Source organism: Cherax quadricarinatus, chromosome 55 (assembly GCF_038502225.1).
Source record: "Cherax quadricarinatus isolate ZL_2023a chromosome 55, ASM3850222v1, whole genome shotgun sequence".
NCBI lineage: Eukaryota > Metazoa > Arthropoda > Malacostraca > Decapoda > Parastacidae > Cherax > Cherax quadricarinatus.
In genome coordinates, this window is record NC_091346.1 from 7,964,501 (window position 1) to 7,991,473 (window position 26,973).

Consider the following 26,973-nt stretch of genomic DNA (forward strand, 5'->3'; position numbering starts at 1 on the left):
AGCTTGAACGTTGAAGCGCCTGGGAGCTATGAGGAGAATGTCGTCAACATAATGGAGCCAGGTGACAGTCGAAGGAATAATGGTGAAGAAACGCTCGGCTTCCATTATTCCTTCGACTGTCACCTGGCTCCGTTATGTTGACGACATTCTCCTCATAGCTCCCAGGCGCTTTAACGTTCAAGCTCTCCAAGACAAGCTCAACCAGGTCGAGCCCTCAATCCAGTTCACACTTGAAGAAGAAGTCGACAACACTCTTCCTTTCCTTGATGTTCTTCTCTGCAAAACTGACCATGAACTTCGTTTTAAAGTCTATCGAAAACCAACCAACCAAAACGATCTCCACTTCTACTCTCACCATGACACCAAAACTAAACGTGGTGTAATTATAGGCTTCTTCCTGCGCGCACTCAGAATCTGCAGCAATGAGTTCCTTGAGGAAGAATGCACTATAATTGAACAAGTATTTTCAAAACTCCACTATTCTCGTCACTTCATCAGAGACTCCAGACGGTGGGCATTAAACATCTTCAACACACCCAGAGAAGACACTGCCGAGAAGAGATACATAGTCCTCCCCACCAACTCCATTGCCAAACATGTTTCCAACATCTTTTTCAATACATCATTCCAAGTATCTACCTCCACAACCACGACCATCAACGACATCACCAGTAGTAGACAGGACAAGCTTCCATCCTCTGCAGGGGTATACATAATCCCTTGTAATGACTGCAACAAATTATACGTGGGCGAAACATCAAGAGACCTCCAAACACGTATTTCAGAACACCAATACGCAAGCAGGACTGACGATACAAGGAATGCCTGTGTACAACATCGCAGTTCACACAACCATTTAATTAACTACAGAAACTCAAGACTTATCGCCACAGAAGACAACACTCAATACCGAAGAATCCTGGAACCATCACTTATCTCTATAACCAACAATTTCAACCAGAACAACGGCTTCTATAACATAGCTGAACCACTCACCAAGAAACTTCTTCATCGCTATCCCACATAAGAACTTAGAACACTGCAGAAGGTCTACTCACAACTTGTCCAATACCCCTGCCAAGCTACCCAAGACTCTATAACCCCACCCGGTAGATCATCAGCATTCTGAACCTGACTATAAATACTCCCATACCTTCCACCCAGGTAGATCTGTGTGTGACTTGAAAAAGCCCACTGTGTGGGTGAAACATTGTCAATAAAGGATCACATTAAACTGCATATGTGTTTATGTTTCCATTATGTTACTTTGCTCACACTCGAACAGCATGTCCACATTTAAACAACTTGTCTCCACACCAGTTAAACACACCTGCTACATACTCAAGTCAGTACCACTCATAACCTCCTTCAGAACTTCCCCCAACCCTTCCTAGGATAATCCTTTCTTCTCCTTTCGCTCCAGGTTTATATAAACTTTTGCTCATCCTAGTCTGCTTTATCTTCTCTAAATGCCCAGATCACCTCAAAACCCCCCCTCATCCACCCACTGAATAATAATTTTCATAATCCAACACCATCTTCTAATTGCTATATTCTAAATTTTGTGCAAAATATTCACATCACACATGACTTTCAAACATGACATCCCCACTGCCTCCAGCCTCTTCCTCACTGCTGCATTTCAAGCCCATGCTTTACACCTATTTAAAAGAGTTGGTACCACTTTTCTCTGGTACTATACATTCTTTTTATTTTTTTCAACAAACCAGCCATGTCCCACTGAGGCAGGGTGACCTTAAAAGAAAAAAGTTTTTCTTTTTAAATTTAGTAATTTATACAGGAGAAGGGGTTACTAACTCCTTGCTCCTGGCATTTTAGTCACCTCTTATGGCATGCTTATTTTTTGCCTCCATAAAATTCTTTATCTTCCCAAACACCTCAGTACTCAACCTGCCTTTCCCCCCACCTATCATCTATTCTGTGGTTTACTTTTTCATTCATTTACCTCCTCACTACTCTTTCCCTCCAATCTGCTATTTGGTATTTCATTGTCTAAACTATTTTTTGTTTTACTCTCATCGCCTTGCTCTTTCCTACGTTATTTTTAATTTCATTCTTTTATACACCCTTCCAAATTCCTCCAACGTTTGCAACTTCTTTTTAGAATCTCCCAAAAGAAGTGTCATTGGGAATGAGCAACTGTGACAATTCCCACTTCATCTCTGACATTTTATCTTTCAATTCCACACTTCTCTCAATACCCTAGCATTAACTTCTTTTACAACCCTGTCTTTTAACTATACTAAGCAACCATTGTGATGTCACAATTCCTGTCTAAGTCCTACTATTACTGGAAAATGGTCCTCTTTTTCCCTACATACCCTAATCTAAACCTCACTTTTTATATAAAAACTACTTTTAGTAACCTACCACCTATTTCATACACTAGCAACATCTATCACATTCCTCCTTTATGCATCCTATCGTAAATGCAACAAACTGTCCCTTACCCTTATTAAAGTATTTTTTGGTTATTTGCTTCAGTGTAAATAATTGGTCTCCACATCCCCTACCTTTCCTAAATCCACCTTATTTCTCTGCAGTTTTACTCTCTGTCTAAACCTTAACTCTTTTAATAATATTTCTGCTATACATTTTGCCAGGTATACTGGCTTTTTTCCCTATAATGGTTGCATTCTCTCTTCTTCCTTTTTGCCTTATACAGTGGAACTGTGGATGATCTCTGCCATTTCTAAAGTACCTTTCCCTCTTGCATGCATACACTGAACAAATACACCAAACACTATGTACCCACCTGCTTTTAACATCTCATCTGTCCCAGCTACTTTACCCTCTTTAATTTTACCCATTGCTTCACTCGTTTTTTCCAATATCACTTCATTAGGAAACATAGGATTATTTATGAATGCTCTAGCCTTAAAAGTAGCTATAGAATGAATAGCTGTACTGAATATCCTGCTTTCTTAATTATCTTTGATATACCTTTGACAGATCTTGAGAGATTTCCTATTACCACAGCCTGGCCCTGGGCCAGTCTTATAAGAACATAAGAAAGAAGGAACACTGGCAACAGGCCTACTGACCCATGCGGAGCAGGTCCATATCCCCCCCTCCAGGATTAGCCCAATGACATCCCCCCCTCCCTCAATTAACCCAATGACCCACCCAGTCTGGCCACCTCCACTCAAGGAAGGAGCACGGCACCAGACCCAGCAGCACAAGCTAGTCAGGTCCAACTCACACCCACCCACACCCACTCATGTATTTATCTAACCTATTTTTAAAACTACACAATGTTTTAGCCTCAATAACTGTACTCGGGAGTGTGTTCCATTCATCCACAACTCTATTACCAAACCAGTGCTTTCCTATATCTTTCCTGAATCTGAATTTTTCCAACTTGAAACCATTGCTGCGAGTCCTGTCTTGGCTGGAAATTTTCAGCACGCTATTTACATCCCCTTTATTTATTCCTGTTTTCCATTTATACACCTCGATCATATCCCCCCTAATTCTACGCCTTTCGAGAGAGTGCAGATTCAGGGCCCTCAGTCTATCCTCATAGGGAAGATTTCTGATACATGGGATCATCTTTGTCATCCTCCTCTGTACATTTTCCAGAGCATTTATATCCATTCTGTAATACGGTGACCAGAACTGAGCAGCATAGTCTAAATGAGGCCTAACCAAGGATATATAGAGTAGAAGAACAACCTGAGGACTTATCGTGCTTGTCTGGTCAACCAGGCTGTTACTGCTGGTGGACCACTGGCCCACAGCCTCCTTAACTTTGACTCCCTTTACAGAAAGATGTGGAGATGCCAAGTGTGGTGACACTAGCATGCATGGAGCTTAGTGGGATGGGGTTCAGCAATCGGGAATGTGAGGCCCAGAAAGCAGTAATGCAGGTATTTAATTCTACAAGTTGTTAACTATGGTTTTAGTAAACCATTTTACTGACTTATACATAACCAATATAGTCTCATAAGGTATAGTATGTTGCTAGATTGGTTTTAGATTTTTTTTTAACATGCTGGCCATCTCCCACCAAGGCAGTGTGACTTAAAAATGAAACACTTTCACCATCATTCACATTATCACTGTCTTGCCAGAGACATGCAGATGTCACTCCAAACAACAAATATGTATCCCAAACCCTCCATTAGAATGCAGGCACTATACTCCCCACCTCCAGGACTCAAGCTTGGCTAACCAATTTTCCTGAATCCCTTCCATACCTTGCTCACACTCCAAAGCTCATCAGGTCCCAAAAACCATTTGTCTCCACTCACTATTATCTAACATGCTCTCATATGCCTGCTGTATATCCAAGCCCCTTGCACACAAAGCCTTTACCCCCTCCCTCTATCCATTTTCTCTCAAATTCACACTATTGAAAGCCTCACACCCAGCTATTATAAAATCTTTGCCAGTACTCTTCCTTGTCCACAATGCCATTTTGCGTGTATTAAAAAGTTTCTCGATGTTTTTCATTTGCATACCATAGAAAATGCTGCTTTTTATCTTAACCAAATAAAGGTATCTTGGCAGTTTTTTCATGCATTTTAAATTAATTTTTGAATCAGTGGAGTTTACCTCGTGCCCCAATGGGATTAATTTCTTTTCTCTAGTTTTAAAATTTGTGGAGGCTAGTTCAGTACAGTTTTTTTGTATTTTTAAATAAATGCCTTATTTTCCCTCTTATGAGAATATATGTGTGTGAAGACCCCAGTAAAGTAAAATATGAGTAATATTTTTGTATGCTGTTTGCTGTATTTATCATTAGTTATTTATTGCACAATTCACATATTCACCTTTGCAGTATTCCATATACTATATGTCATACTGCAAGTTTAAAATATTCAGAAGAGGCACTATTTATTTTATTGGATTGGAAAACATTTACAATTTATTTACTATTTACCAAAACAGGCACAAATGTCTTCACTGGAGAAAAAAGCATATTGTGTTGTAGGTCATCCATTTTCCCTTGCATCCAGTAATGAGATCAGCAATGTGTTGTATGGGGAACTTCACCTACCATCTCCTACTGGACCCTTAACTCCTACAAGGTAACAATATGCTTAGGCTTTTTTTTGTGCTAGCAAGTTTTGCCATCTTCATTAATTTATTTGTGCTCTTCAAGGTAGGTGCTTAGATACTGGTAAAGGGCTTTTCATCCAAAGAATTGGAGCTACCCTCTTTGTAATTGGATGGTTTTCTTTTGATTTCCTTGAATGAAATCCGATTATCTCCCATTCCTCAGGTGCTGTATAACCCTTACAGGTTTAGCATTTTACTATGAATGTGCTAATGAAGCCTTTGTTCACAACTAGTACTTTTTAGTAATTTTATCATTGTTTATTTTAGTTGAGCACAAAATTTTACTCTTATCTTTTCCACAGAGGAAGGAAAGGTCGAGGTGGAATAGGAAGTCGAGGAAAACGACTTAGTGGACCAACCAATAAAGAGGCACTGGAGAAACTCTCAAAAATACACCCTCTTCCTGCAGTTATTACTCAGTGGCGTAAAATAAATTCCTCCCTCAACAAGGTAAAAATTTAATTAATGTGAATAATGTCTTACACAATAATACACAAATAATTTTCACATTGGAGAATGAAACTTATGACAACATTTTGGTCGGAATTGAATCGATAACTAGTCAAACTGAAACATCATCAAGAGTTTCATTCTCCTGTGTGCATGTTATTTGTGTATTTTTCCAGTCACGGTATTGTTCCTTTTTATTCTTTCTGGATAATGTCTTATAAACTTTCTTCTTCTTTCAACAAACCAGCCATATCTCAGTGAACAGGGTGGCCCAAAAAGAAATACAAAAGTTTCTATTTTTAACTTTAGTAATATATACAAGTGAAGAGGTTACTAGCCCCTTGCTCCCAGCATGTTAAATCGCCTCTTATGACATGCATGGCTTATGGAGGAAGAATTCTGTTCTACTTCCCCATGGAGATAAGAGGAAATAAACAATAACAAGACCCAGTAAGAAAATAGAAAACCCAGAGGGGTGTGTATATATACGCTTGTCCATGCATGTGTAGTGTGACCTAAGTGTAAGTAGAAGTAGCAAGACGTACCTGAAATCTTACATGTTTATGAGACAGAAAAAAGACACAAGTAATCTTTTCTTTCTTTCTTTCAACACACCGGCCGTATCCCACTGAGGCGGGGTGGCCCAAAAGGAAAAACGAAAGTTTCTCCTTGTACATTTAGTAATATATACAGGAGAAGAGGTTACTAGCCTCTTGCTCCTGGCATTTTAGTCGCCTCTTACAACATGCATGACTTACGGAGGAAGAATTCTGTTGCACTTCCCCATGGAGATAAGAGGAAATAAACAAGAATAAGAACTAGAAAGAAAATAGAAGAAAACCCAGAGGGGTGTGTATATACATGTATGTGCTTGCACATGTATGTGTAGTGTGACCTAAGTTTAAGTAGAAGTAGCAAGACATACCTGAAATCTTGCATGTTCATGAGACAGAAAAAAGGACACCAGCAATCCTACCATCATGTAAAACAATTACAGGCTTTCGTTTTACACTCGCTTGGCAGGACGGTAGTACCTCCCTGGGCGGTTGCTTTCTACCATCATACTACCTAGGACACATTACTTACCATAAAATATTTTCATCCTTATATCGAGTGTGAATATATTTATTGTATGTCTTTCTTCTTCTTTCAACACACCGGCCGTATCCCACCAAGGCAGGGTGGCCCAAAAAGAAAAACGAAAGTTTCTCTTTTAAATTTAGTAATTTATACGGGAGAAGGGGTTACTAGCCCCTTGCTCCCGGCATTTTAGTCGCCTCTTACAACACGCATGGCTTACGGAGGAAGAATTCTGTTCCACTTCCCCATGGAAATAAGAGGAAATAAACAAGAACAAGAACTAGAAAGAAAATAGCAGAAAACCCAGAGGGGTGTGTATATATATGCTTGTACATGTTTGTGTAGTGTGACCTAAGTGTAAGTAGAAGTAGCAAGACATACCTGAAATCTTGCGTGTATATGAGACAGACAAAAGACACCAGCAATCCTACCATCATGCAAAACAATTACAGGCTTTCGTTTTACATTCACTTGGCAGGACGGTAGTACCTCCCTGGGCGGTTGCTTTCTACCATCATACTACCTAGGACACATTACTTACCATAAAATATTTTCATCCTTATAGCGAGTGTGAATATATTTATTGTATGTTCTTCTTCTTTCTTTCAACACACCGGCCGTATCCCACCGAGGCGGGGTGGCCCAAAAGGAAAAACGAAAGTTTCTCCTTTTACATTTAGTAATATATACAGGAGAAGAGGTTACTAGCCCCTTGCTCCCGGCATTTTAGTCGCCTCTTACAACACGCATGGCTTACGGAGGAAGAATTCTGTTCCACTTCCCCATGGAGATAAGAGGAAATAAACAAGAATAAGAACTAGAAAGAAAATAGAAGAAAACCCAGAGGGGTGTGTATATATGTGCTTGTACATGTATGTGTAGTGGGACCTAAGTGTAAGTAGAAGTAGCAAGACGTACCTGAAAACTTGCATGTTCATGAGACAGAAAAAAGGACACCAGCAATCCTACCATCATGCAAAACAATTACAGGCTTTCGTTTTACATTCACTTGGCAGGACGGTAGTACCTCCCTGGGCGGTTGCTTTCTACCATCATACTACCTAGGACACATTACTTACCATAAAATATTTTCATCCTTATAGCGAGTGTGAATATATTTATTGTATGTAACCTAAATAAAAGGAGATTGGGTATAATTGAAAACCACCGTATTCACGAAACACTGTAGAGCGAAGCGCTGTAAAGTGGGGCCCTCCTGTGTCACCTGTCTTTTCTTGTGTGCTCCGTGACTCTGTTCATTGAACCTATTTTTTCTCATCTTTGCCTTTATTTTATTAGATATTGAGCTAGTATGTATCCTTCTCTCCTGAATTGAGAGATACCAATCACAATTATAGAGACAAATACAATACATGTATTATGGAAATGTTTGTTGACAGAGCTTGAGGGCTTGAGCATCCACCAGGATGGTGTGAGGGTGTTAGATAGGAGTGAATGGAGAAGAGTAGTTTTTCAATGTTCATATTGTTGGATTGTAGCAAGGTAACATGTATGAAGAGATTCAGGGTAAACTGGTTAGCCAGACTTGAGTCCTGGAGATAGGAAGGTTAGGTAAGGTTTGTCAGGAAACAGGACAAGTGTTTCCTGACGCAGGTCTTAGTCAGACGATGACCTGCCTTTGGAGCTTTTGGTCATCTGACCGAGGCCTTCCACTGGCTTACCAGTCCACCCCTTTAAAAATTATGGTCATAGTTATAACCATTTCTCGTATTAGGTAGAAAGGGCAGTGCATGCACTCTGAAAGAAGGGTGGAGATGTTGCAGTCAGAGGGTAATATAAATTATGATGCCAGCATATTGGCATTTTTGGCAAGACAGTAATTGAATGAGCTATGGTGAACGTGTCTTCTTCTTTCGGTCACCCTGCCTTGGCAAGAGATGGCCATTGAGGTAAAACAACTATGAAGTCTTGCTTCTTTACCAACAGGTTGTATTTCCCCTTCAAGAAGCACGTGTTCACTGTTCCCGCTTGTCTATGGATCGCATTCATCCACTCACCCACACCTTCACTGCTACAGGCAGAGTTACTATGCATGAGCCTAACCTGCAAAATATTCCAAAGGATTTTAATATTCAGGTAAGATATTTTTAAGGTGAAAATAATTGATAATTTGTATTAGGTGACTAGAAGACAGTAAATAGATGATGAATTAAAGAATACAGTGGACCCCCGCATAGCGAACTTAATCCGTGCAAGAGGGCTGGTCGTTATGCGAAATGTTCGCTATGCGAATTAATTTTCCCCATAAGAAATAATGGAAATAAAATTAATCCGTGCAAGACACCCAAAAGTATGAAAAAAATTTTTTTTACCACAAAAAAATGTTAATTTTAGTACACACAAACTGAAAAAGGCATGCACAATTACATGACACTTACTTTTATTGAAGATCTGGTGATGATTGATGGGATGGGAGGAGGGGAGAGAGAGTGTTAGTGTTTAGAAGGGGAATCCCCTTCCATTAGGACTTGAGGTAGCAAGTCCTTTTCTGGGGTTACTTCCCTTCTTCTTTTAATGCCACTAGGACCAGCTTCAGAGTCACTGGACTTCTTTCGCACAACATATCTGTCCATAGTGGCCTGTACCTCTCGTTCCTTTATGATTTGTCTAAAGTGGTTCACAACAGTGTCATTGTAACAGTCACCAGCACGGCTTGCAATAGCTGTGTGAGGGTGATTTTCATCAAAAAAGGTTTGCACTTCAAGCCATTTTGCACACATTTCCTTAATCTTTGAAGTAGGCAATTCCTTCAATTTCTCTCTCCCCTCCTTTGAACCAGTTTCCCCAGGTCTGGCCTCTTGCTCTTGAAGTTGATCTATCAGCTCATCAGTGGTTAGTTCTTCATTGTCCTCCTCCACCAACTCTTCCACATCCTCCCCACTAACCTCCAACCCCAAGGACTTCCCCAATTCCACAATTGATTCCTCAACTGGTATACTACTCCTCTCAGGGTTAGCCTCAAACCCTTCAAAATCCCTTTTGTCTACACATTCTGGCCACAGTTTCTTCCAAGCAGAGTTCAAGGTTCTCTTAGTCACTCCCTCCCAAGCCTTACCTATAAGGTTTACACAATTGAGGATATTAAAGTGATCCTTCCAAAACTCTTTTAGAGTCAATCGAGTGTCTGTGGTCACTTCAAAGCACTTTTGAAACAGAGCTTTTGTGTACAGTTTCTTGAAGTTGGAAATGACCTGCTGGTCCATGGGCTGCAGGAGAGGAGTGGTATTAGGAGGCAAAAACTTCACCTTAATGAAGCTCATGTCCCCATAAAGTCGCTCTGCCACGTCTGTAGGATGACCAGGGGCATTGTCTAACACCAGGAGGCACTTAAGGTCTAATTTCTTTTCAGTTAGGTAATCTTTCACATTGGGGGCAAATGCATGGTGTAACCAGTTATAGAAAAATTCCCTAGTGACCCATGCCTTACTGTTTGCCCTCCACAGCACACACAAATTATCCTTGAGGACATTCTTTTGCCTGAACGCTCTGGGAGTTTCAGAGTGATACACTAATAAAGGCTTAACTTTGCAATCACCACTAGCATTGGCACACATCAACAAAGTAAGCCTGTCTTTCATAGGCTTATGTCCTGGGAGTGCCTTTTCCTCCTGAGTAATGTAGGTCCTGCTTGGCATTTTCTTCCAGAACAGGCCTGTTTCATCACAATTAAACACTTGTTCAGGTTCCAGTCCTTCAGTTTCTATGTACTCCTTGAATTCCTGCACATATTTTTCAGCCGCTTTGTGGTCCGAACTGGCAGCCTCACCATGCCGTATCACACTATGGAATGCCACTACGCTTCTTAAATCTCTCAAACCAACCTTTGCTGGCCTTAAATTCACTCACATCATCACTAGTTGCAGGCATTTTTTTAATTAAATCGTCATGCAACTTCCTAGCCTTTTCACATATGATCGCTTGAGAGACGCTATCTCCTGCTAGCTGTTTTTCATTTATCCACACCAATAAGAGTCTCTCAACATCTTCCATCACTTGCGATCTTTGTTTCGAAAACACAGTTAAACCTTTGGCAACAACAGCTTCCTTGATTGCCGTTTTCTTGCCCACAATAGAAGCGATGGTTGATTTTGGTTTCTTGTACAACCTGACCAGGTCGGTGATACGTACTCCACTTTCATACTTATCAATGATCTCTTTCTTCATTTCAATGGGTATTCTTACCCTTTGAGGTGTAGGGTTGGCACTAGAAGCTTTCTTGGGGCCCATGGTCACTTATTTTCCACAAACAGCACCGAAAACACTGTAATAATACGAAATATTCCGAGTGTATGCTTGAATGTTACCGCGGAGGCTGGCTGGTAAACAATGGGACGGGCGGCACATGTGAGGCTGGCTGAGGGCGCACATTGGACACGTCTCGGACGAAGGTCGCTGAGCGGGTTTTTGTCCACTATGCGGGGCAAAATTTTAGCGAACAAAGCGTTCGCTATGCGGATTGTTCGCTATGCAAGGCGTTCGCTATGCGGGGGTCCACTGTACTGAGAATTGGTAATACCCATATGTATTACTGAAGTTTATATAAATATGAGCATGATTTCTGGAAGAGCTAAAATTTTAAATAAAATTGATTGGAAACCCGAGCTTATACATTTTTGCTGCTCTTGTTTTATTAGTAGTGATTAGATTATAAACTGGAAGGTTAACTGGTTTTCCTGGGCCATTTTTTGGCACTTAGCAACACACATTTGAAGATGTGTCTTTGGCTCTTTCATGTCTTTATTACGAATAAAAGTCAGGCTACCATGGCTGGAGCATCTCACTATTATCCCACAATTTGGAAAGGAAACTTTTAGGTGACTTCTGGTCCATCTGGACCTTTATCAAGAAATAATGGAATGAGGGAGGACCTAAATGTGGTGTAAAGCTTCATTTTGTTACAGTCACGATTAACAATCTTTTCTCTGTCCGCCACAATTATCATTACTGGCCACCCACTCCCTCCAATTAGTTTGTTAAATTGAGGGTTTGCTGTACTTAAGAGATTTGTTTTAAGGTCAAATTTAACTACAATTTATTTTTCCCAAGATGTAAAATTTGATTGCACAGTTAAAAATGCTATTTTAATATGAGATTTGAAATTTATATGAATAACCTTCAGATATGGTTATAATAGGTTGTTATTTAAAAGTATCATATTCAAAAATAGTATCATATTTTCTGGCCTATAAGGCATGCGTATCATTGTCATTAGCCCTTGAATTAAAGTATCATTAGCCCTTGAATTAAAGTATCATTGAATTAAAGTATCATTAGCACTTGAATTAAAGTATCATTGTCATTAGCCCTTGAATATGATTACTGATTTACCATTATGATACTTATGTCGTGCATCTTGTATGCCAGAAAATATGGTAAATACTCTAATGATTGTACAGAAAAAGTTATTGGTCAGTGTATCATGTCCAAATATGAGCGGAAGATATTTTCCAGGTGACATCAGACAAGGCTAGAAGTGGCATCAGCACATCAGTGCAGCACCGTACTCTTATAAATTCTGCCATCATGACTCAGTTGGCTCCTCTTTTGGTTTGTAAAAAGCTTTATTTTTTGTAGTTCTTTATAAACTTACATTGCTCCTATAGTTTATATTAAATTTAGTTATATAATCAACAGAAAACATTGTGTGTAAATATGTATTTTTTTTTTTTTTTTGCAATTACTGTATTTCTTGTTACATTCATTCTACCTCCTTACCTTTTACATTGAAGAGGTGTTTTCAGCTTTCACTGTGGATCATTTGATTGTGTAATTTTCAGTTATACATATTCTCTTGTTCTTGATTCATTCCTCATCAATAATCTATACTGTATATGTCCCAGTATAAATATATATATATTTTTTTTTTTATTATTATTATTATCACACTGGCCGATTCCCACCAATGCAGGGTGGCCCGAAAAAGAAAAACTTTCACCATCATTCACTCCATCACTGTCTTGCCAGAAGAGTGCTTTACACTACAGTTTTTAAACTGCAACATTAACACCCCTCCTTCAGAGTGCAGGCACTGTACTTCCCATCTTCAGGACTCGAGTCCAGCCTGCCGGTTTCCCTGAACCCCTTCATAAATGTTACTTTGCTCACACTCCAACAGCACGTCAAGTATTAAACACCATTTGTCTCCATTCACTCCTATCAAACACGCTCACGCATGCCTGCTGGAAGTCCAAGCCCCTCGCACACAAAACCTCCTTTACCCCCTCCCTCCAACCTTTCCTACGCCGACCCTTACCCCGCCTTCCTTCCACTACAGACTGATACACTCTTGAAGTCACTCTGTTTCTCTCCATTCTCTCTACATGTCCGAACCACCTCAACAACCCTTCCTCAGCCCTCTGGACAAGAGTTTTTGTAATCCCGCACCGCCTCCTAACTTCCAAACTACGAATTCTCTGCATTATATTCACACCACACATTGCCCTCAGACATGACATCTCCACTGCGTCCAGCCTTCTCCTCGCTGCAACATTCATCACCCATGCTTCACACCCATATAAGAGTGTTGGTAAAACTATACTCTCATACATTCCCCTCTTTGCCTCCAAGGACAAAGTTCCTTGTCCTATACACGAAATCACAGCTTCCCTATCTTCATCAACATTTAACAATTCCTCAAAATATTCCCTCCATCTTCCCAATACCTCTAACTCTCCATTTAATAACTCTCCTCTCCTATTTTTAACTGACAAATCCATTTGTTCTCTAGGCTTCCCTAACTTGTTAATCTCACTCCAAAACTTTTTCTTATTTTCAACAAAATTTGTTGATAACATCTCACCCACTCTCTCATTTGCTCTCTTTTTACATTGCTTCACCACTCTCTTAACCTCTCTCTTTTTCTCCATATACCCTTCCCTCCTTGCATTGCTTCTACGTTGTAAAAACTTCTCATATGCTAACTTTTTCTCCCTTACTACTATTTTTACATCATCATTCCACCAATCGCTCCTCTTCCCTCCCGCACCCACTTTCCTGTAACCACAAACTTCTGCTGAACACTCTAACACTACATTTTTAAACCTACCCCATACCTCTTCAACCCCATTGCCTATGCTCTCATTAGCCCATCTATCCTCCAATAGCTGTTTATATCTTACCCTAACTGCCTCCTCTTTTAGTTTATAAACCTTCACCTCTCTCTTCCCTGATGCTTCTATTCTCCTTGTATCCCATCTACCTTTTACTCTCAGTGTAGCTACAACTAGAAAGTGATCTGATATATCTGTGGCCCCTCTATAAACATGTACATCCTGAAGTCTACTCAACAGTCTTTTATCTACCAATACATAATCCAACAAACTACTGTCATTTTGCCCTACATCATATCTTGTATACTTATTTATCCTCTTTTTCTTAAAATATGTATTACCTATAACTAAACCCCTTTCTATACAAAGTTCAATCAAAGGGCTCCCATTATCATTTACACCTGGCACCCCAAACTTACCTACCGCACCCTCTCTAAAAGTTTCTCCTACTTTAGCATTCAGATCCCCTGCCACAATTACTCTCTCACTTGGTTCAAAGGCTCCTATACATTCACTTAACATCTCTCAAAATCTCTCTCTCTCTCCTCTACATTCCTCTCTTCTCCAGGTGCATACACACATATTATGACCCACGTTTTGCATCCAACCTTTACTTTAACCCTTTGAGGGTCCGTCCCGTAGATCTACGGCTTTACGTTCAGGGTCCAAACCGTAGATCTATGTCATGAGCTCAGCACACTCTGATAAACTGTGAGTGGTAAATTTGGGCCTAGATATGAGAGAATACATCTATGTGGTATGTGTGCACCACATAAAACAGATCCTGCAGCACGCTGTGTATAATGAGAGAAAAAAACTGAAATCATGATTTTTCGATTAAAACAGCGACTTTGCAGTGTTTTTTCGTATGTTTTTTATAGTTCTATTTGTGATTTCTTGGTCTCATTTGATAGAATGGAAGACATGTTACAGAAATAAAGATGATTTTGATTGGTTTTAGCACTGGAAATGGCTTGAAAATGAGCTCAAAGTAGCAGAAATGTTAAATTTTTGCTGATATTCAAGAGTCAACAAACGACCTCATGCGTCTAATACACGCCAGCTGGTGGGTCTATTATGCACTCACAAATATGGTGATGATACTTATACAATTATTACAGTATTGCATAACAGTAAATCTTCTATTTTTTGGTGTGAATGAAAATTCATTATGTGAATAAAAAATAGGTAGTAGGTTGGCAGACAGCAACCACCCAGGGAAGTACTACCGTCCTGCCAGATGACTGTGAAACAGAAACCTGTAACTGTTTTGCATGATGGTAGGATTGCTGGTTTCTTTTTCTGTCTCATAAACACGCTAGATAACAGGGATATCTTGCTACTCCTACTTACACTTTGGTCACACTTCACAGACACGCACATGCATATATATATATATATATACATACATCTAGGTTTTTCTCCTTTTTCTAAATAGCTCTTGTTCTTTATTTCTTCTATTGTCCATGGGAAGTGGAAAAGAATCTTTCCTCTGTAAGCCATGCGTGTCGTATGAGGCGACTAAAATGCCGGGAGCAATGGGCTAGTAACCCCTTCTCCTGTAGACATTTACTAAAAAAGAGAAGAAGAAAAACTTTATAAAACTGGGATGCTTAAATGTGCGTGGATGTAGTGCGGATGACAAGAAACAGATGATTGCTGATGTTATGAATGAAAAGAAGTTGGATGTCCTGGCCCTAAGCGAAACAAAGCTGAAGGGGGTAGGGGAGTTTCAGTGGGGGGAAATAAATGGGATTAAATCTGGAGTATCTGAGAGAGTTAGAGCAAAGGAAGGGGTAGCAGTAATGTTAAATGATCAGTTATGGAAGGAGAAAAGAGAATATGAATGTGTAAATTCAAGAATTATGTGGATTAAAGTAAAGGTTGGATGCGAAAAGTGGGTCATAATAAGCGTGTATGCACCTGGAGAAGAGAGGAATGTAGAGGAGAGAGAGAGATTTTGGGAGATGTTAAGTGAATGTATAGGAGCCTTTGAACCAAGTGAGAGAGTAATTGTGGTAGGGGACCTGAATGCTAAAGTAGGAGAAACTTTTAGAGAGGGTGTGGTAGGTAGGTTTGGGGTGCCAGGTGTAAATGATAATGGGAGCCCTTTGATTGAACTTTGTATAGAAAGGGGTTTAGTTATAGGTAATACATATTTTAAGAAAAAGAGGATAAATAAGTATACAAGATATGATGTAGGATGAAATGACAGTAGTTTGTTGGATTATGTATTGGTAGATAAAAGACTGTTGAGTAGACTTCAGGATGTACATGTTTATAGAGGGGCCACAGATATATCAGATCACTTTTTAGTTGTAGCTACACTGAGAGTAAAAGGTAGATGGGATACAAGGAGAATAGAAGCATCAGGGAAGAGAGAGGTGAAGGTTTATAAACTAAAAGAGAAGGCAGTTAGGGTAAGATATAAACAGCTATTGGAGGATAGATGGGCTAATGAGAGCATAGGCAATGGGGTCGAAGAGGTAAGGGGTAGGTTTAAAAATGTAGTGTTAGAGTGTTCAGCAGAAGTTTGTGGTTACAGGAAAGTGGGTGCGGGAGGGAAGAGGAGCGATTGGTGGAATGATGATGTAAAGAGAGTAGTAAGGGAGAAAAAGTTAGCATATGAGAAGTTTTTACAAAGTAGAAGTGATGCAAGGAGGGAAGAGTATATGGAGAAAAAGAGAGAGGTTAAGAGAGTGGTGAAGCAATGTAAAAAGAGAGCAAATGAGAGAGTGGGTGAGATGTTATCAACAAATTTTGTTGAAAATAAGAAAAAGTTTTGGAGTGAGATTAACAAGTTAAGAAAGCCTAGAGAACAAATGGATTTGTCAGTTAAAAATAGGAGAGGAGAGTTATTAAATGGAGAGTTAGAGGTATTGGGAATATTTTGAGGAATTGTTAAATGTTGATGAAGATAGAGAAGCTGTGATTTCGTGTATAGGACAAGGAGGAATAACGTCTTGTAGGAGTGAGGAAGAGCCAGTTGTGAGTGTGGGGGAAGTTCGTGAGGCAGTAGGTAAAATGAAAAGGGGTAAGGCAGCGAGGATTGATGGGATAAAGATAGAAATGTTAAAAGCAGGTGGGGATATAGTTTTGGAGTGGTTGGTGCAATTATTTAATAAATGTATGGAAGAGGGTAAGGTACCTAGGGATTGGCAGAGAGCATGCATAGTTCCTTTGTATAAAGGCAAAGGGGATAAAAGAGAGTGCAGAAATTATAGGGGGATAAGTCTGCTGAGTATACCTGGTAAAGTGTATGGTAGAGTTATTATTGAAAGAATTAAGAGTAAGACGGAGAATAGGATAGCAGATGAACAAGGAGGCTTTAGGAAAGGTAGGGGGTGTGTGGACCAGGGGTTTACAGTGAAACATATAAGTGAACAGTATTTAGATAAGGCTAAAGAGGTCTTTGTGGCATTTATGGATTTGGAAAAGGCATATGACAGGGTGGATAGGGTGGCAATGTGGCAGATGTTGCAAGTGTATGGTGTAGGAGGTAGGTTACTGAAAGCAGTGAAGAGTTTTTACGGGGATAGTGAGGCTCAAGTTAGAGTATGTAGGAAAGAGGGAAATTATTTCCCAGTAAAAGTAGGCCTTAGACAAGGATGTGTGATGTCACCGTGGTTGTTTAATATATTTATAGATCGGGTTGTAAGAGAAGTAAATGCGAGGGTCTTGGCAAGAGGCGTGGAGTTAAAAGATAAAGAATCACACACAAAGTGGGAGTTGTCACAGCTGCTCTTTGCTGATGACACTGTGCTCTTGGGAGATTCTGAAGAGAAGTTGCAGAGATTGGTGGATGAATTTGGTAGGGTGTGCAAAAGAAGAAAATTAAAGGTGAATACAGGAAAGAGTAAGGTTATGAGGATAACAAAAAGATTAGGTGATGAAAGATTGAATATCAGATTGGAGGGAGAGAGTATGGAGGAGGTGAATGTATTCAGATATTTGGGAGTGGACGTGTCAGCGGATGGGTCTATGAAAGATGAGGTGAATCATAGAATTGATGAGGGGAAAAGAGTGAGTGGTGCACTTAGGAGTATGTGGAGACAAAGAACTTTGTCCTTGGAGGCAAAGAGGGGAATGTATGAGAGCATGGGTGATGAATGTTGCAGCGAGGAGAAGGCTGGAGGCAGTGGAGATGTCATGTCTGAGAGCAATGTGTGGTGTGAATATAATGCAGAGAATTCGTAGTTTGGAAGTTAGGAAGAGGTGCGGGATTACCAAAACTGTTGTCCAGAGGGCTGAGGAAGGGTTGTTGAGGTGGTTCGAACATGTAGAGAGAATGGAGCGAAACAGAATGACTTCAAGAGTGTATCAGTCTGTAGTGGAAGGAAGGCGGGGTAGGGGTCGGCCTAGGAAAGGTTGGAGGGAGGGGGTAAAGGAGGTTTTGTGTGCGACGGGCTTGGACTTCCAGCAGGCATGCGTGAGCGTGTTTGATAGGAGTGAATGGAGACAAATGGTTTTTAATACTTGACGTGCTGTTGGAGTGTGAGCAAAGTAACATTTATGAAGGGGTTCAGGGAAACCGGCAGGCCGGACTTGAGTCCTGGAGATGGGAAGTACAGTGCCTGCACTCTGAAGGAGGGGTGTTAATGTTGCAGTTTAAAAACTGTAGTGTAAAGCACCCTTCTGGCAAGAGAGTGATGGAGTGAATGATGGTGAAAATTTTTCTTTTTCGGGCCACCCTGCCTTGGTGGGAATCGGCCAGTGTGATAATAAAAAAAAACAATAAAAAATCAAAATGGAATTTATTTGTAAAGCCTCAAAATGTAACTAATGAACAGAGGAAATGTTAGTTTAGTTCCAGGAATACCTACATTGTTTATTCTGGACCCTATTTTGAAATTGGAATATTTTGAACTGTGTAAAATTGGCCAAATTAACAATTTCTGATCACTTTAATTTGTAGTTGATACAGTTGACTTGGCGATTTCTTGTGCTCAATCGATAGAATAGAAGTAATACTAGTGAAACAGCTAAGAATTTGGTTGACTGGAATAATGTAATTGGCCTAAAATGGGAGTCAAAGTCGGCAAAATCGCCGATTTGTAAATATCGCTGACACATCAAAATTCGCAAGAGCATAATTTCGTCAATTTTCCATCAAATTTCGTACTTTTTGTTTTATTACCTTCACAAAAAGATTCTCTACCATTTCACAAGAAAAAATAACAAATTTTTTTTTTGAAAATTCCTGGACACTGGGGCACCACTTCAGATTTGGGCTTTGGACCCTGAAGGGGTTAATCCACATAATTCTTGAATTTACACATTCATATTCTCTTTTCTCCTTCCATAACTGACCCTCCAACATTACTGCTACCACTTCCTTTGCTCTAACTCTCTCAGATACTCCAGATTTAATCCCATTTATTTCCCCCCACCGAAACTCCCCTACCCCCTTCAGCTTTGTTTCGCTTAGGGCCAGGACATCCAACTTCTTGTCATTCATAACATCAGCAATCATCTGTTTCTTGTCATCCGCACTACATCCACACACATTCAAGCATCCCAGTTTTATAAAGTTTTTCTTCTCTTTTTTAGTAAATGTCTACAGGAGAAGGGGTTACTAGCCCATTGCTCCCGGCATTTTAGTCGCCTCATACGACACGCATGGCTTACAGAGGAAAGATTCTTTTCCACTTCCCATGGACAATAGAAGAAATAAAGAACAAGAGCTATTTAGAAAAAGGAGAAAAACCTAGATGTATGTATATATATATATATATGCGTGTGCGTGTCTGTGAAGTGTGACCAAAGTGTAAGTAGGAGTAGCAAGATATCCCTGTTATCTAGCGTGTTTATGAGACAGAAAAAGAAACCAGCAGTCCTACCATCATGCAAAACAGTTACAGGTTTCTGTTTCACAGTCATCTGGCAGGATGGTAGTACTTCCCTGGGTGGTTGCTGTCTACCAACCTACTACCTATAAATAATATATAATTTTTTTTTTTTTTTTTTCAACAAGTCGGTCGTCTCCCACCGAGGCAGGGTGACCCAAAAAAGAAAGAAAATCCCCAAAAAGAAAATACTTTCATCATCATTCAACACTTTCACCACACTCACACATTATCACTGCTTTTGCGGAGGTGCTCAGAATACAACAGCTTAGAAGCATATACGTATAAAGATAGACAACATATCCCTCCAAACTGCCAATATCCCAAACCCCTCCTTTAAAGTGCAGGCATTGTACTTCCCATTTCCAGGACTCAAGTCCGACTATATGAAAATAACCGGTTTCCCTGAATCCCTTCACTAAATATTACCCTGCTCACACTCCAACAGATTGTCAGGTCCCAAGTATCATTCGTCTCCATTCACTCCTATCTAACACACTCATGCACGCTTGCTGGAAGTCCAAGCCCCTCGCCCACAAAACCTCCTTTACCCCCTCTTTCCAACCCTTTCGAGGACGACCCCTACCCCTCTTTCCTTCCCCTATAGATTTATATGCTTTCCATGTCATTCTAGTTTGATCCATTCTCTCTAAATGACCAAACCACCTCAACAACCCCTCTTCTGCCCTCTGACTAATGCTTTTATTAGCTCCACACCTTATCCTAATTTCCACACTCCGAATTTTCTGCATAATATTTACACGACACATTGCCCTTAGACAGGACATCTTCACTGCCTCCAACCGTCTCCTCGCTGCTGCATTTACCACCCAAGCTTCACATCCATATAAGAGTGTTGGTACTACTATACTTTCATACATTCCCTTCTTTGCCTCCATAGATAACGTTTTTTGACTCCACATATACCTTAACGCACCACTCACATTTTTTCCCTCATCAATTCTATGATTAACCTCATCCTTCATAAATCCATCCGCTGACACGTCAACTCCCAAGTATCTGAAAACATTCACTTCTTCCATACTCCTCCTCCCCAATTTGATATCCAATTTTTCTTTATCTAAATCATTTGATACCCTCATCACCTTACTCTTTTCTATGTTCACTTTCAACTTTCTACCTTTACACACATTCTCAAACTCATCCACTAACCTTTGCAATTTTTCTGTAGAATCTCCCATAAGCACAGTATCATCAGCAAAAAGTAACTGTCAATTCCCATTTTGAATTTGATTCCCCATAATTTAATCCCACCCCTCTCCCGAACACCCTAGCATTTACTTCTTTTACAACCCCATCTATAAATATATTAAACAACCATGGTGACATTACACATCCCTGTCTAAGACCTACTTTTACCAGGAAGTATTCTCCCTCTCTTCTACATACCCTAACCTGAGCCTCACTATCCTCATAAAAGCTCTTTACAGCATTTAGTAACTTACCATCTATTCCATATACTTGCAACATCTGCCACATTGCTCCTCTATCCACTCTATCATATGCCTTTTCTAAATCCATAAATGCAATAAAAACTTCCCTACCTTTATCTAAATACTGTTCACATATATGCTTCAATGTAAACACTTGATCTACACATCCCCTACCCACTCTGAAGCCTCTTTGCTGATCCACAATTCTACATTCTGTCTTACCTCTAATTCTTTCAATTATAACCCTACTGTATACTTTTCCTGGTATACTCAGTAAACTTATTCCTCTATAATTTTTACAATCTCTTTTGTCCCCTTTTCCTTTATATAAAGGGACTATACATGCTCTCCGCCAGTCCCTAGGTACCTTCCCCTCTTTCATACATTTATTAAACAAAAGTACTAACCACTCCAACACTATATCCCCCCCTGCTTTTAACATTTCTGTCATGATCCCATCAGTTCCAGCTGCTTTACCCCCTTTCATTCTACGTAATGCCTCACGTACCTCCACCACACTTACATTCTGCTCTTCTTCACTCCTTCACTTCCCTGGCCAGTGCATGAAATTACCGCCTCCCTTTCTTCCTCAACATTTAAAAGTTCCTCAAAATATTCTCGCCATCTACCTAATACCTCCCTCTCCCCATCTACTAACTCCCCTACTCTGTTTTTAACTGACAAATCTATACTTTCCCTAGGCTTTCTTAACTTGTTTAACTCACTCCAAAATTTTTTCTTATTTTCATTAAAATTTCTTGACAGTGCCTCTCCCACTCTTTCATCTGCTCTCCTTTTGCACTCTCTCACCACTCTCTTCACCTTTCTTTTACTCTCCATATACTCTGCTCTTCTTATAACACTTCTGCTTTGTAAAAACCTCTCGTAAGCTACCTTTTTCTCTTTTATCACACCCTTTACTTCATCATTCCACCAATCACTCCTCTTTCCTCCTGCCCCCACCCTCCTATAACCGCAAACTTCTGCCCCACATTCTAATACTGCATTTTTAAAACTATTCCAACCCTCTTCAACCCCCCCACTACTCATCTTTGCAGTAGCCCACCTTTCTGCCAATAGTCGCTTATATCTCACCCGAACTTCCTCCTCCCTTAGTTTATGCACTTTCACCTCCCTCTTACTTGTTGTTGCCACCTTCCTCTTTTCCCATCTACCTCTTACTCTAACTGTAGCTACAACTAAATAATGATCCGATATATCAGTTGCCACTCTATAAACATGTACATCCTGGATCCTCCTGCCCCCACCCTCCTATAACCGCAAACTTCTGCCCCACATTCTAATACTGCATTTTTAAAACTATTCCAACCCTCTTCAACCCCCCCACTACTCATCTTTGCAGTAGCCCACCTTTCTGCCAATAGTCGCTTATATCTCACCCGAACTTCCTCCTCCCTTAGTTTATGCACTTTCACCTCCCTCTTACTTGTTGTTGCCACCTTCCTCTTTTCCCATCTACCTCTTACTCTAACTGTAGCTACAACTAAATAATGATCCGATATATCAGTTGCCACTCTATAAACATGTACATCCTGGAGCCTACCCATCAACCTTTTATCCACCAATACATAATCTAACAAACTACTTTCATTACGTGCTACATCATACCTTGTATATTTATTTATCCTCTTTTTCATAAAATATGTATTACTTATTACCAAATTTTTTTTGTTCACATAGCTCAATTAAAGGCTCCCCATTTACATTTACCCCTGGCACCCCAAATTTACCTACTACTCCCTCCATAACATTTTTACCCACTTTAGCATTGAAATCCCCAACCACCATTACTCTCACACTTGATTCAAAACTCCCCACGCATTCACTCAACATTTCCCAGAATCTCTCTTTCTCCTCTACACTTCTCTCTTCTCCAGGTGCATACACGCTTACTATAACCCACTTTTCACATCCAATCTTTATTTTACTCCACATAATCCTTGAATTTATACATTTGTAGTCCCTCTTTTCCTGCCATAGCTTATCCTTCAACATTATTGCTACTTCTTCTTTAGCTCTAACTCTATTTGAAACCCCTGACCTAATCCCATTTATTCCTCTCCATTGAAACTCTCCCACCCCCTTCAGCTTTGTTTCATTTAAAGCCAGGACATCCAGTTTCTTCTCATTCATAACATCCACAATCATCTCTTTCTTATCATTTGCACAACATCCATGCACATTCAGACTTCCCACTTTGACAATTTTCTTCTTCTTATTCTTTTTAGTAATCTTAACAGGAAAAGGGGTTACTAGCCCATTGTTCCCGGCATTTTAGTTGACTTTTACAACACGTATGGCTTACGGAGGAAAGATTCTTATTCCACTTCCCCATGGATATAAAAGGAAAAGTAAATAGACCAAGAACTATTAAGATAAAATCAAAGAAAACTCAGATGAGTGTGTATAAATAAATGTGTACAAGTATGTGTAGTGTGACCTAAGTGTAAGTAGAAGTAGCAAGACGTACCTGTAATCTTGCATATTTATGAGACAGACAAAAGACACCAGCAATCCTACCATCATGTAAAACAATTACAGGCTTTCGTTTTACACTCTCTTGGCAGGACGGTAGTACCTCCCTGGGTGGTTGCTGTCTACCAACCTACTACCTATAACATATACCTATAATATATAATATATAAATAATATATACTATATAAATAATATATAAATAATAAATAACTATTGTCACTGAATAAGTAAATGAAGAAATATTTACCGTAACTAACTAAATACCGGTGTTGAAAAGTAAATTAATGAATACAAGTTATGGACTTTCTGCCTTCATGCTGGGTAATTATCGAAAGTTTCATCTCCAAAGTAATTGCTTTTGCATTGTTATAAAGTGAAAATATCATAAGCTGAACCATTGTAAGTTGAGGAACACCTGTATGTCATTATAATACCACTTTCAGAAAAATGGCAAAATATCGACACTATAGCAAGTAAGACACTTCACAACTGTACAGTACTTCACCACATATTGTCTTTATCAAGTACACACGGGCCTCTCATAACACAGATTTAACCCTTTCAGGGTCCCCTGGCCCTCTCCCAGACTTGTTCTCAGGATTGCCCAGATTTCAAAAAAAAAAATTAATTTTTTCTTATGAAAAGATAGAGAATCTTTTCCTGATCATAATGACACCAAAAGTATGAAATTTGATGGAAAACTTACAGAATTATGCTCTCGCGACGTTAGCGGTCTCGACGATGTTTACGCATCGGCGATTTTGCCCACTTTGAGCCCTATTTTTGGCCAATTCCGGTGTACTAGTCGACAAAAATCATAACTATTTCGCTAGAACTCCATTTTTTCTATCGATTGAGTACAAGAAACCACCCATTTACCGATTTCAACTATCCAATACAGTGGTTAGAATTTAGCAATTTTGCCAATTTCACACAAATTTCAAAAGATGCCAATTTCCAAATAGTGTCCATAATAAACAAGAAAGACATTCCTGGCACTAAAATAACATTTCCTCTGTTCATTAGTCACGTCCCCACGCCCCTACATTCTTTTGCTTTCCATCTTGAATTTTTATTCTCACAAAAGATAGAAGATTTACTGTTAGGCAGACTACTGCATTAGTGTAGAAATGGTATAAATAATATCAGCGCACTTGTGAAAGAATATTAGACTCACCAGTTGACGTGTATTGGACACTTAGCATGATTTATTTACTTTTGAACTTTGATAAAAATCGTACATTTCTGCTACTTTGAGCTCAATTTCAAGGTACTTTTCATTGTAAACCCAGTAAAAATCATCTCAATTTCTGTAATATCTCTTCCATTCTACAAAATGAGACCAGGAAAATTAGAATACAACAATAAATACCATACGAAAATACAGTGCAAAGTCACTGTTTTAATCCAAAAACACGGTCAAAGTTTTTTTTTTTCTCATTATGCACTGTGTGCTGCAGGATTTTTTTTATACTGTGTACACTGACCACATAGACCCATTCTTTCATATGTAGGCCTACCAGCTTTCTCTCACTAGATTTGAGGGCGTTAGAATTAAGGCATATTAGTACGTCAAAAACCCTGGCGCATGAGCTGTACTAGTACGTCCGAAACCCTGAAAGGGTTAAGTACTGCATTTTTATTAATCTCTATGGGAGAGTGGAACAGAATTCTTCTTCCGTAAGCCATGCATGTCATAAGAAGTGACTAAAATGCCGGGAGCAAGGGATAGTAACCCCTGCTCTTGTATACAATACAGTACTCAAGTTAAAAAGAGAAACTTTTGTTTTTCTTTTTGGATCATCTGCCTTGGTGGGAAATGGCCAGTTTGTTGAAAAGAAAAATATTAAATGCTAATCATATTTAAATTATTAGAATGCAGCTCCAGCCTGTGTTTGATGTGGCTAAAGTTGGAAAAAAAATGAATGTGGGTTGGCTTACACTCAAAAAATTGCCCCTCTGCACTGTAAAGTTGGGGAAACTTTTGAAATTGGGCTGGATCCCACATGGAAAACTCCCCTCTGCTCCAGGCATCTCCTGGGTGATAGATGAAATGTGGTGTTACATGGTGAAAGTGTTAGTAGGTGATCATAGGTGGTGAGGCTGGTAGGTTGTAGAGGTGATAGCAACTACAATATAAAATATTACTAGCCATAGGTGATGGTGGAGGATGGTGATAGTACAGGTAGGTGATGATAGATGAGTGTTATGTTAACAAACAACTACATCTACAGTGTAAGGTTTCAAGAACTATATTATTTCTGATGCAATAAACACATAAAAACATTGTATACTTTCTTGAAGGTGCTGTGTACCTAAACCTAATTTTCACGTAAAGTAGACTGTTGATTAAGACATATTCTGCTAGGACATTTTTGCTATGTGACAGTTAAAAAATTGCCTCTATTTTTTGATCATGACTCTGTGATGTTTATTTATAACAATGCAACTTTAGAGGAAAAGTATGGAAAACTTTTCCCCCTCCATCTCATGGCTTGCCAGCTTACAGGTCAGGCCGTTGTCTTTGTAAGGAAGGCCTAGTCATACTTAATGTACACAACCTCTCAAACACCAATTCTCCATGCATATGCCTCTCATACCATACTCATCTCTGTCAGTGAATCATTTTTTTTTTTTTTTTATATTTTTCATGATCTTATCTCATGTTTGGATAGTAACTGTGGTACCCATGAGGAGTGATAGTGTCCTTCACAAGGTTTCCATCTGGCCAGCTAGGTGAAGTCACTATTTATCTTGAGTTTGCTAGCCATTGATAGGTTGAAGGATGTCATCATATGCTGTTTAAAGAATATGAGTTGCAGTAATGTAGATGTAACAATTCACAGTTACAGTAATCTGCAATTTAGAGTCAGACAACAGACAGTTGTGACTTATTAATGTCCAGGGTGAACCAAAACACCATTCAAAGTTTTCTCTCCAAATTATAGTTTAGATGCCAATTTGCTGTGTAAGTAGTTACAAAAATTCTAATATCAAGTTGCTGTTACCAACAGACAGATGAAGGTGAAAAGCATACAGTGAGTCTCCGACATGCATTGGTAGCTAGGGCTGGCAATGTGCTCCTCTCTGCAGACTATTCCCAACTGGAATTGAGGTTACTGGCTCACCTGGCATCTGATGACAAACTTCTGCACTTGCTCAATAGTGGTGAGGATGTATTTGCCATGATTGCAGCACAGATTCATCTGATAAATCGTGAAGACGTGACGCCAGATCAGCGACAGCAGTCTAAACAGGTCAGAGGCTCATGTTCTTTTGCATTGAAAAATATCAATCCTCTTTTATCACTTATTTTTAAATATGTTAACTCCCTAATTCATCTGTCATTTGTGGAAAAAGTTACAAATTACATAATGTACTCTTTACGTACTCCTAATCCTCTTCACATTCTTCTTAATATTCTTAATATTCAATGGTAGACAGCAACCACCCAGGGAGGTACTACCGTCCTGCCAGATGAGTGTGAAACGA

General features: G+C 39.5%; 1 protein-coding gene across 3 annotated transcripts in view; it reads left to right on the plus strand.

Annotated features, from left to right (window-relative positions):
• The window catches only part of PolQ (DNA polymerase theta), a 270,991-nt gene that overhangs the window by 216,332 nt on the left and 27,686 nt on the right, over positions 1-26,973 (plus strand). For all 3 annotated transcript variants that reach the window (XM_070096805.1, XM_070096803.1, XM_070096804.1), the window contains 6 exons: positions 3,789-3,890; positions 4,915-5,054; positions 5,388-5,535; positions 8,563-8,712; positions 12,088-12,183; positions 26,496-26,738. In XM_070096805.1, the coding sequence (XP_069952906.1) occupies positions 3,789-3,890; positions 4,915-5,054; positions 5,388-5,535; positions 8,563-8,712; positions 12,088-12,183; positions 26,496-26,738 (879 nt within the window). The remainder of the gene's footprint in view (positions 1-3,788; positions 3,891-4,914; positions 5,055-5,387; positions 5,536-8,562; positions 8,713-12,087; positions 12,184-26,495; positions 26,739-26,973) is intronic.